General features: G+C 35.5%; 1 protein-coding gene across 1 annotated transcript; it reads right to left on the reverse strand.

Annotated features, from left to right (window-relative positions):
- Window positions 1–10794: 10794 nt before the first annotated feature.
- LOC106872695 (uncharacterized) lies at window positions 10795–11856 on the reverse strand. The gene has a single exon (XM_014919772.1). It carries the CDS (start codon window positions 11854–11856, stop codon window positions 10795–10797), a length of 1062 nt encoding a protein of 353 aa, XP_014775258.1.
- Window positions 11857–11964: the final 108 nt, after the last annotated feature.

Raw genomic sequence — 11964 nt, forward strand, 5'->3', positions numbered from 1 at the left:
ATACAAATTTATTGGAAAAATTAGAATGTGTGTACTGAACAGGAATACATGGAGCAGAGATCAAATGATTCTATTATTTAAATTCACATATCTAAAATACTTCATAGCTAATATTGGCATTGAGAATGTACAAGAATTGCAGAATGTTATAACCTTCAGTTGGCATTAAGGTAATCAGAACCGAGTAGATATTTTGTCAGTTAAGTGAGCTAAAAGGGGACAACCTTGGGGCAGCAGAAAGCCATAAAACTGTCAGCAACCTTTAGTCTTATTCCATTCAGCTTAAGCAACATAGTATTCACATTCATACTCCTAGATGCATATATATATGCACACATGCACATAGATATATTCAAATTAAATTTATACCTATGGATATACACAAACATACACACCATACCCTCTCACACACATATATACATACATATAAATATATACACATACACACATAAGTTTACATATATATATACATACATATAAATATATACACATACACACATAGGTTTACATATATATATATATATATATATATATATATATACATACATATCTACACAGACATATGCATACATATACAAGTACACATATACATACACATATATATATATATATATTCACTTGTATGCACACGCATACATATTCATACATGCTCACACTCACACATTTACATACTCTTACAAAAATTTATAAATATATAAAATAATGATATATAAAGAAATCATTGACAAAGGACAGAGGGGTTAAGAAGTTATACACTGGACTATCAAGTATTTCATTTGTTATGAAATTTGCAAACAGATATAATGAGTCTACATTACAAGAAGTCTAATGACACAATTCGACATATTGCTTAAATCATATTTCAGTGAGATGAGTATATTTAACTACATTACAATGTATGGTTAAATAGAAGCTAAAAAGTTAATGATAATTAGTAATTATTTGTAGTATGTTAGATAACAGGTTTAAAGAATGAAAATCTGTTCCTAATGTTGTGTGAGCATTTCACCCTGAGTTCACTAGATTTGTTAAGGGTGTTACTTGAATATTTAAGTATTTCCCATAATTCAGTGCTGCAAAGACAATACCTATATCAATTGTTTGAATGAGGTAATGCACATTTTATAATGTTCCATGTTATTTGGAAGCTATTTTTTGTCTCTAATTACCAAATTTTTTTATGAGTGATGTAACCTTAACCTTATTACATTTATTAAATTTGCAAGTTATTGAACCGATGTAGGTAAATGTGATTACATTATTCATTACATCACATCTATTGATAACATTTTTAGTGAGACATAAATAATTGAGAGGGCATAGAAGTGTGTTGCTACAATTACATAATTTAGGAGGTTTATGGATATCCGTACTATCAGTGTTATTTGAGGATCACAGAGAGAGATAAGTATCATTAAACCCAATAGAATTATTCATATTATCCAGGGTTACTGAAGAGTCAATGGGATTGTTATTAGTATTTGCACTTTTTGTTTGCTCTGATCATCTATATTAGAATCGTTTTGAATGTTATCAGGGTTGGTTTTATCATTATCAGGGTTAGAGTTTATGTCATCATTGACGCATTTTTCATATGACTCGGTACCTGTTTCCATTCATGTGCGTTAACTACAGCATTTAAGCATTTTAGCTTGTTTTTCTAGCAGTGTTTGCGTTTCTTAGCACCCTAGTCACATTTATGACAATTATAATTCTTCCTTTTAGTGAAACATTGCAACCAGCTGTTTATATTAATTTTATGTATACACATTAGTGAATCACAAAATCATCTTCTAATATAAATGTCATAAACATATATACTAATATAGAAGTAAGCCAAGGAAAGCCAAGATCAAGTGGGCTTCAGGCAATGGAAATTGCTGAAACTGATGTCAGTATTAAAAATTCTCAATCAGCATTTTTCAGATGATTCAGTTCCCTGAATATATAGTGTATATGTTCTCGTTCGTGTGCATTAACTACAGAATTAGAGCATTTTAGCTAATATTTCTAGCAATGTAGTTGTTTCTTAATACCCTAGTCATGTTTAGGGACAATTATAATTCTCCAGTTTGGTGAAACATTGCAACTTGCTGTTTATATTAATTCTATACATGCATATACATATATGCAGGATAACAAAAAAAAGTAAACACTTGCAGACAAAGTTGACTCTATTGCAACCAATTTGTCAAAAGAATATTGGTGGCACTTAAAAAATTAAAACAGCCACCATGTTTAAACACAACCATCCAGATATTTTTGTGTGGAACCACAATAAAAAGATATGGTCTGATTTGCAAATCAGCTGCCATCTGGACACCAATGTGGTTTGAAAAATACAAGAGACAAAGGATTTCTATGGATCATTAATAAGGAGATTGTAAATCCAGTACCCAAAATACACTTTCAGCTTCATACCCATTATTATTGGAGCAACAGCATACATACCAACCCATCTGGAAAAAAGAATGGCTGAACATGGGTTCTTGAGGACAGAATGCAAATCTTTAATTCACACACTACTAATGATCACAGTAGCTGGGACTATAAGAATATGCAAATCCGTAAGATTTAAAGGATTATAAGCAAAACAAGATGTTTTTTTTCACAACTTTGCTATCAAGCTAGAGGTCAGTCAGAATTAATTCCAAATTAAAATGAGAATGAGAACAAACAAACATTTATACACACATGCATACATACTAACATACATACACACATAAATACATACGTACATACATACATTCATACAAAACATCTTTGGTAGAAATGAACAGAACAAGTAATAGGGTTATTGAACAGACAGTTAGGGTCTTTTCACTGAAGTAAAACATAACAGGCAAACACACCATTAGGTTCTGACATAAGCTTTTAAGCATAAAGAGGAAAAGAAGAAAAAGCAACGAATAAAGAAAAGAATTCTGTGCATGAGAATGCAAAGAGGGAAAGAATATATGTGCCATGGTAGATTGTGAGAAATAAGGAAAAGGATTTGTAGGATAGAAGGAAAAAAAATGAGGAAGAGAAATAAAGAGAGAGAGAGAGAGAGAGAGAGACAAAGAAGAATGAGAGGAAGAACTTGGCAAAATCATGTAAACAAACTGTCAATTGAAAAATTTGTCTAGCTTTATACTTAAAATACAAAAGTAAGCAGAGGGAAAAATAGCCAAGAAATATAAGAAAAATAAATACTCAAATACACACATATACATCCAGATATTTATGTAAGTATATATACATCCATCCATCCCTCTATCTATCTATCTATCTATTTATCTATATATCTGTCTGTCTGTATGTATGTCTGTCTGCCTGCCTGCCTGCCTGCCTGTCTGTCTATCTATCTATCTATCTATCTATATATTTATCTGTCTGTCTGTCTGTCTGTCTCTGTATGTGTGTGTGTGTGTGTGTGCATGTGTGTGTATACATATATATAAACATACACATCTATATATGTATATATATATAAATTATTTAAAAGAAAAATTGCATGCATCAGATATTGTGTGCAAGAGAGAAGACTCTGCTGCGATGGTCATATGATGTGTATGGATGAGGATAGCTGCATTAAAAAGTACTGATTTCTTATCTAATTGTGGAAGGAACCTGTGGAAGGGCTAGACCAAGGAAGATGTGGGATGGACTGGTGAGAAATAATCTTCAGATGTTGGGCCTCACAAAAAAGATGACAAGGAACTGAGACTTCTCCGGATTTGATGTGCTTGAGAAGACATCTAAAGCAAAGTAAAACCATGCCCATCCATAGTTACAGGCATTTCATTTATAGCCATGCCCCCTCACACACAATCTGTCCCCTGTCAAAACTTCCCACAACCCATTTTCCCAACACCCTCAACACCCACTGTAGAACCCCTCTACTCTCCTTTCATGTGCCTATTCACACACTCTTCATGCCCTCAAATATCCACCATACCCCACTTCCAGCCTTTTCAATATTCATCATCATTACTTGCTACATCCATGTCTTTCCCATCTCTAAGCATCTACTCTCACACTTTCATAGAACATTTCACTCTATCCTCTTTGTACTTCTAATACTCCCCCATTGCTTCTTGATAATAAGCATCAATGCATCTCCAACACCATATATTTCTCTCTCTCTCTCTTTCTTATTATGATTATCTCTTTATCTATCTCTCTCACCCACTCCCACCATCCTCTCTTTCCTTGTCCTAGTGGGGTGGTCAAGTATCTCCTCTATCTTAAAGACACTTATCTTTGTCCCTGTATTATACCCTAACCTCTAGTCTGGCACACAAATACTTCCCTTGGTTCCACTCTCTGTTTCAGCTGAGAGGTCTTTGCTTTGCAAGCTACTTAGTGACCCTCTGGTGCTGATGCTGCATGAAAAGCACCCAGTATACTTTGTAAAGGGGGTGGCATTAGGATAGGCATGTAGCCATAGAAACCATGCCAAAAACAGACAACTGGAACTTGGTGCAGTCCTCTGGCTTGCCTGCTCCTGTCAAGCCATCCAAACTCACACCAGCCTGGAAAATAAATGTTAAATGATGATGATGATGAGAGTATACATACATGCATGGCACCTTGGACGAGTGTCTTCTACTACAGCTCTGGTCAATCAAAGCCTCGAGAAGATTTGGTTGATGGAAACTGAAATAAGCCCATCATATATACATGTGTGTGTGTGTGTATATATATACATAATAAGTACAAACATACACACACACACATATATATATATATATATATATATATATATATATATATATATATACATATATATACACATACAAACACACATACACATACACACACACAATAAATATATGTTACAATCCAAGCTGTGTACATGTGGTGCACATTTGCATGTTCGCATTAATCTAGTATATGTATTTAGATATTTAACTTTAAATGTGATACACATAGTGATGAAAAATTTTTGTGCAGTCAGTTTTACAGAAGACTGTTCAACGTGACTAATAACTCTGAGTTCTTCATACATTTTTCTATCATTTAAGCCTAAGAAAAATATACTTTTATTGTGAAATTAAAAAGTTTGTGTTAATTTAAGGTAAATAGGTGCTTTACTGCCCCCCACCCCCTCGAGGTCGCAGACATTTTGATGTAACTTTTTTTCTACTGAACCAAATCTCAAACTATTTATGCCAAAGTGTAGCTGAGGAAGTGTCCTCTTTAAAACTGTTAATAGTTTGCGATTTAGTTGAGAACTGGATTAGTGGTGAAGCTTGGAAGCTGCTGCAATTGATGAAATGATGAGCTTAAGAATATATCCATCCACTACAGTGGTTGAATGATATAATGCACCCATAATTTATTGTGAAATTTTTTACAATCTAATAGACTTGATTAGGGAAGGCTACATATTATGGCCATGAACATAGTACAGAAGGAGTATAAAATACAAATCGCTGGTACTTTAGTTGTCCGGCCAATATAATATTAATTCAACCAGCCATTACTTGTATTCTTCAATATACAAAATATTCAATATATAAAAAGAATTACCAAGATATGCACAGTCATGTTTCTACAAATCTATGTATGAATGTATTTATGTTGGTAGGTATACATATAAGCTCATATATATATATATATATTTCCACACACACATACATATATACATACCTACATTCATATATATATATATATACGTACATGTGTTATACATACACATATGTACATATAGGTATGTATATAAGTATATCTAAGTTGTCTGTATGTATTTGCATACTTATGTACATTGGTCTTGCTGTCTACAACATTTTGTTTTATTAACTTGTGTTTTAAATTAGTTATTGCCATGCTATCTTTTTCAATTACAATAACTTACCAACAAATAATTATGACTTTTTTTCTTCCCTAGTATATATTTTATATTCTTTTTCTGTTTTTTAGGCAACTAGTTAGATACACTAGACATTAACTGGGACAAAAGAAAATAAAAACAAAATGACAATGAATGTAAAAAGACAAGAAAATATTTCCAAAGTATTTATGATTCTTCTGTAACAAACATATACGATATATTTTCTTTTCATTTATAACTGGTTCTGTATTTAGAGATCATATAGTAGCTGAAATTTGTTTCTATCACTTAAAGACAAATGGGCAAGAGATAAATCATTGATTTTCAAAAGAGGAAACCTAATTGATAAATTGTCTTAGATAAGATTTATCTTCATGCTTTGGTAATCAAGGAATTCAGAAATAAATCTCCTCGAAACTAAAAGAACTGGCTGTATTTTCTGAATTTTAAATAGGAAATTTGTGACTGAAACACTCTGTCTTTGTGCATTTTCAAAAGAAGAAAAGCATTTGTGCATTACAAAGATATTCTGTGTAGCTTCAATGAAGATGATAAGTGTCTGTGATGGCTCTGGGATTTGTCTGAACATTGGTGAAGGTCAATGCAAAGGTTGCTGAAAATACTAAGATGGTTTGACTGTTTATGTGAAAAATTTTGTTAGTATTAAAAAACTGTTCTTTTGCAAAGGTATAGCTTGTGGTTAAAAAGTTTGGTTTACAATTGTGTGTTTCTGGGTTCAATCCTACTATAAAGAATCGTGATGAAGAGTCTACTATTGTAGCCTCAGGTTGGCCTGTAACTTGTGATTGAAATTTGGTAGATGGAAACTGTGCAGAAGCCCATGCATCACCCTACTCATCATCATCATCAAAAGCAGCAACAGCAGCAGTAACACCACCACCACCACTACCACCACCACCACCACCACCACGACAGCCACCACCATCTTCTTCATTGTTTAATGTTCCTTTTCCCATGCTGGCAATAAATTGGATGGTTTGAGAGGAACTGACAAGCCAGAGGACAATGTCATGCTCCAACATCTGTTTTGACATGCTTTCTATAGCTCATGCTATTCATATTACCAACCACTTTACAGAACGTACTTTGTACTTTCTTGGAAGCAATGGAACTAATGATGCCACCAAAGTAGCCAGAAGATGAGACCTATCAACTGAGTAAGGGTAGAGTACTGAAGAAGGTGAAAGTAGGATAGAGGAAAAGGAACTGGTGTTTTGCGGAAGTGAAAATATATGGCTTCCCCAGCTGGAAAAAAAGAGAGATTATCAGTGGAGCACTAAGAGCACCGGCTGAGCATGAGCGTTGCCAGAGCAGCTGTCTGACTTCCACACCAGTGGCATGTAAATAGCACCATTTGAGTGTAATCATTACCAGCGTCGCCTTCCTGGCACATGGAAAGACATTCGAGCGAGGTCGTTGCCAGTGCTGCCAGACTGGCTCCTGTGCAGGTGGCACATAAAATACACCATTCTGAGTGTGGCCGTTGTCAGTACCGCCTGACTGACCTTCGTGCCGGTGGCACGTAAAAGCACCCACTACACTCTCGGAGTGGTTGGCGTTAGGAAGGGCATCCAGCTGTAGAAACTCTGCTAAATCAGATTGGAGCCTGGCATAGCCATCTGGTTCACCAGTCCTCAGTCAAATCGTCCATCCCATGCTAGCATAGAAAGTGGACGTTAAACGACGACGATGATGAGGATGATGATATATATATGTATGTATGTATATATGTTCACATTGACCTCACCCTTAGAGTGAAATACAGATTGCATGATACCTGTGTACAAACAACTATACTACATGCCAACAAAACATGGGTTGTGACTATAGAAGACCTACAAAGATATGAAAGAAATGAAGCCAGTAGGTTCTGCTGGATGGGTAATACCAGTTTGCATGAATACAAAGCGTAAATGATTTTAAAAAGAGACTGGGTCTAAGAGGCATCAGATGTAGTGTGGAAGAAAGAAGACTGTGCTGGTATGGTCATGTGATGCATATGGATGAGGGCAGTTGCATAAAGAAGTGCCAAACTTTAATTTTGGTGGGAACCTGTGGAAGAGGTAAACCAAGGAAGATGTGAGATGAAATGGTGAGAAATGAGCTTCAGATGTTGAGACTCATAGAGGGGATGACAAAGGACCAAGGCCTCCTGTGATTTGCAGTACTTGAGAAGACACATCAAGCTAAGTAAAACCATGGCCATCCATACATACAGGCATATCCTTTATGGCCATGCTCCCTTTCCCTTTCCCTTACACACACACACACACACACATAATTTTGTACTCTGTACTCTGGCAAAACTTCTCCCCAACCCATTTTCTCCATGCTTTGTGGGCCCCTCCAACTTTCCTTCATGTGCTTATCTGCTTACTCCCCATACCCACCTCCTAGTCGCACCAATTCATCTTACCATCATTTGCTCTCTCTAAACATCACCCCTCACACTCTGATGGGATATCCCCCTCTATCTCCTCCCCTGTGGGTAGGCCCTTTCTCTCTTACTTTCACTGTCTCTCTATCATTCCCTCTTACTCTCCCACCTCCCTCTCCTTCCTTGTCTTACTGGGATAGCCATGTATCTCCTCTACACTATGATAGCTATCTCTGTCTCTCTAATATACTTTAAGCTCTCATCTGGCACACAACCATTTCTTTGTTTCATTATGTCTCTCAGCTGGTAGATTTTTGTCTTGCAAGCTATTTGCTGACACTACTGATGCTGATGCCACATAAAAAACATCTTTTGCTGGAGGTCACATAAAAAAACACCCAAGCTGACGCCACATGCAAAGCACCCTCTATACTTTGTAAAGTGGTTGACGTTAGGAGGAGCATCCAGCCATAGAAACCATAGCAAAACAGACAACTGGAGCCTGGTGCAACTCTCCAGTTTACCAGCTCCTTTCAAACCACCCAACCCGTTCCTGCATGGGGAAACAAACGTTAAATGAAGATGATGATGATGATGATGATGATGAGATGATAATGGTGGTGGTGGTGGTGGTGATGATGATGATAATGATTATGATGATGATGATGATGATGAGGAGGAGGATATATGACATATAGCTATCTATATGTCTGTCAGCAGCAGTAGCTAGATGCCACATTGTTTCTAAGCATCACCATGCAAAGGCTCTCCTGTTCTTTCTGTGTTGTGCCAGGCTCTTGTTTCCAATCCATTCTTTGATGGTATCAGTTCACAAACATCTTTACATTTTTGGTAGTTTCTTGTTCTCATACCCTCAACACTTCTTGGGTAGTGACTCATAGTGCATTGTATATCCAGGTTATGATAGCTTTGTGAACTTGAATTTTGGCAATAAATGTATTTGGAATTTCAGCTCTTCTAGTACTACAGCATTTGTTACCTTGTCTTTCGAGCTTATCATACCCAATCTGTGAAAAATCCATATCTGAAAGTTTTCCGTCTTTTTTCTGTATAACTGTGTACATATAACAATTTACAAGCCATAATCAAATTTAGATGCTGTGTTACGTCTGTTGAAGTGAAAATCTTTTTGTTTTTATATATATACATATATAAATGTAGTTGAACCTTATGTATTCTTTAAGTAACTTCTCGATGACCTTCCTGATTATTATTTGTACTAAATACTTGAAAATGTCACTTGCTCAAACTTCTATCTCCCTACCACTACATTTGCTTCCTTTTGTTTTGCCTTACTAATAACCATTCTCTTTGTTAATTTTACATTCATATTTAAAACTCTCCTGTCACTTTACTTTTTAACAACTTCCACAATTTCTTGTAATTTCTCATTGCAGTCTGCCAGTAGATATGTATTATCAGGAAATATTATTTACATCCATACCACTGACTGTGATTTCTTTGATCTTATTAAATTCCCTGAATATATACTGAGTATGTATATCTGATAAGCTTAATGATAACACACATCCTTGTTTTACAACCCTTTTGATCTTTGCTGGTTCTGACCAATTCTGGACTATTCTGAAGGCTGCCATTCAAACAATACACAAACAGCACAAATAATTCTGATGTCCTTTCCTTCTATGACAACATTTTTAAAGAAGTGATGAGCTCTCATTGATGTATGCAGTCAAACACCTTGGCATTATCTGTGGAGCAAACAAATAGATCTTTTAGTACTTCTAGAGTGTTGAAGCAGAATATGGCATACCATGTTCTGCTCTTGGCTCGAAATTCAAATTCTGCATCTAGTTTGTTTTTTTATTTTTCCTAACATGACTGCAAGAAATATTTTTCAGAGCCTAAGACATGACGCCAATAGTCCTGAAGTCAAAGCACTTGTTGGTCTTGGGCTTTTCCAGTAGGGCAATAAATAGAAATGTTTTGAAGTCTTCAGGGAAGTGTCCAGAGTAATAGACATCAATGAAAAGATCTACGAGTCCTCATCATCCGACATTAAAGGAGCAAAAGTTTTAAGTCTGAGATGTGATATGCCATCATGGAAATGAAAAAAGATAAACTAGATACTTGTGAAATATTTATAGCACTAGGAGATTATGGAATTGATACACTCACATGTTTTCTATGACATCTATGACTCTGGTCACCTTGCTGAATACATACATACATACATACATACATACATACATACATATATGCATGAGTATGTGTGTGTTTGTGTGTGTGTATGTGTGCGTGTGTGTGTGTGTGTGTGTGTGTGTGTGTACATGAAAAGGTTGCAAGAAGCAATGAAAATTTTAGAAAAATAAAAAAGAAATAAGTGGCAATTTTACCAGTGAGTGTGTTAAATTATAAGGCACTAAAAGAGAATGACTCTCCTCAGACACAACAGTACATATATATATACAGGGTGGGGAAGCAAAATTTACAATATTTTGAGGCAAGGATTGAAAGACAGTGTATGACCAATTAGTTTATTGAAAGTCATGAGAATTTATTTGCCACAAGAAAATTTACATAATAGAAAATGTTTTTATTCCATGTGTCCTCCTTCTTTCTCAATAACTGCCTTCACACGCTTCCTGAAACTTGCGCAAGTGTTCCTCAAATATTCGGGAGACAACTTCTCCCATTTTTCTTTAATAGTATCATTAAGAGAGTCGACATTGCTGTGTGATATTCTATTAGTAGCATGTTCTAAAACGCCCCAAATAGCATAATCTAGAGTGTTTAGATCTGGGCAAGAAGGCGGCCATAAACATGATTCCAAAAAATTGCTCAAGTTGGATTTGCAGAAATCTTGTATTTTTCTAGCTGTGTGGGCTGGAGCACCATCCTGTGTCCATACATAATTACCATCTGGGTAGTTTGCTTTAAGCCATAGCAATACCTGGTATCTCAGAGTCTTGTAGTAAGTATTAACATTGATCTTTTCATCAGCTTTGTAGAATTTTATAGGCATTTTCTTTCCATCGGAAGCCACAACTCCAAAAGCCATAACCTGAGCAGAATGTTTTGTTTTGAATGTCCCCTTAACCTCATCTGTTGATTTTGCAATAAATCTGTCATTTCTGTGGTTCAGAACAGCATCAACAGTGAAGATCTTTTCATCTGAAAAGAGCGTTACAATGGAGGATTTTTTCTTGAACCATGTACTAATTTTATTGCACCTTTCCAATCTCTTTTCCTTCATAGCTGTTGTCAACAAGTGTTTTGGTGTTCTTGTGTAAGATTTTAACCTCAAATCATATTTTACTGCATTTCTAATGGTCTTGTTGTCTACCTCAAGTTCAATTGCCATCTTTCTCATGGATTTGGTTGGATCCTTTAGGACTTTGGATTTGAGAGCTTTAATAAAAGCTTTGGTGCGTTTTTTGTTGATTCCTCCACTTCCAGACTTCCTCGTAATGGTTTTGCTCATAGCCATTCTATTCTTTACATTATAAACAGTCTTTATGGACACTCCAACTATTCTTGAAATCTCCTTTGGTGTGACGAGTGCATTCAGCAAATCACACACTCTTTGACATTTGCTTTCCTTATTACTCACATGGGCAAAAGTTTCTGAAAAGGTAAGGATAATAGTGTCAGGCATTATTTTGACATCAATATATGCTAGGTTTCAAAACAATTGACTTAGTGCCTGCTGAGAAAAAACAACTTAACGGTCATTGTAAATTTTGCTTCCCCACTCTGTATATAT

Source organism: Octopus bimaculoides, chromosome 4, assembly GCF_001194135.2.
Source record: "Octopus bimaculoides isolate UCB-OBI-ISO-001 chromosome 4, ASM119413v2, whole genome shotgun sequence".
Taxonomy (NCBI): domain Eukaryota; kingdom Metazoa; phylum Mollusca; class Cephalopoda; order Octopoda; family Octopodidae; genus Octopus; species Octopus bimaculoides.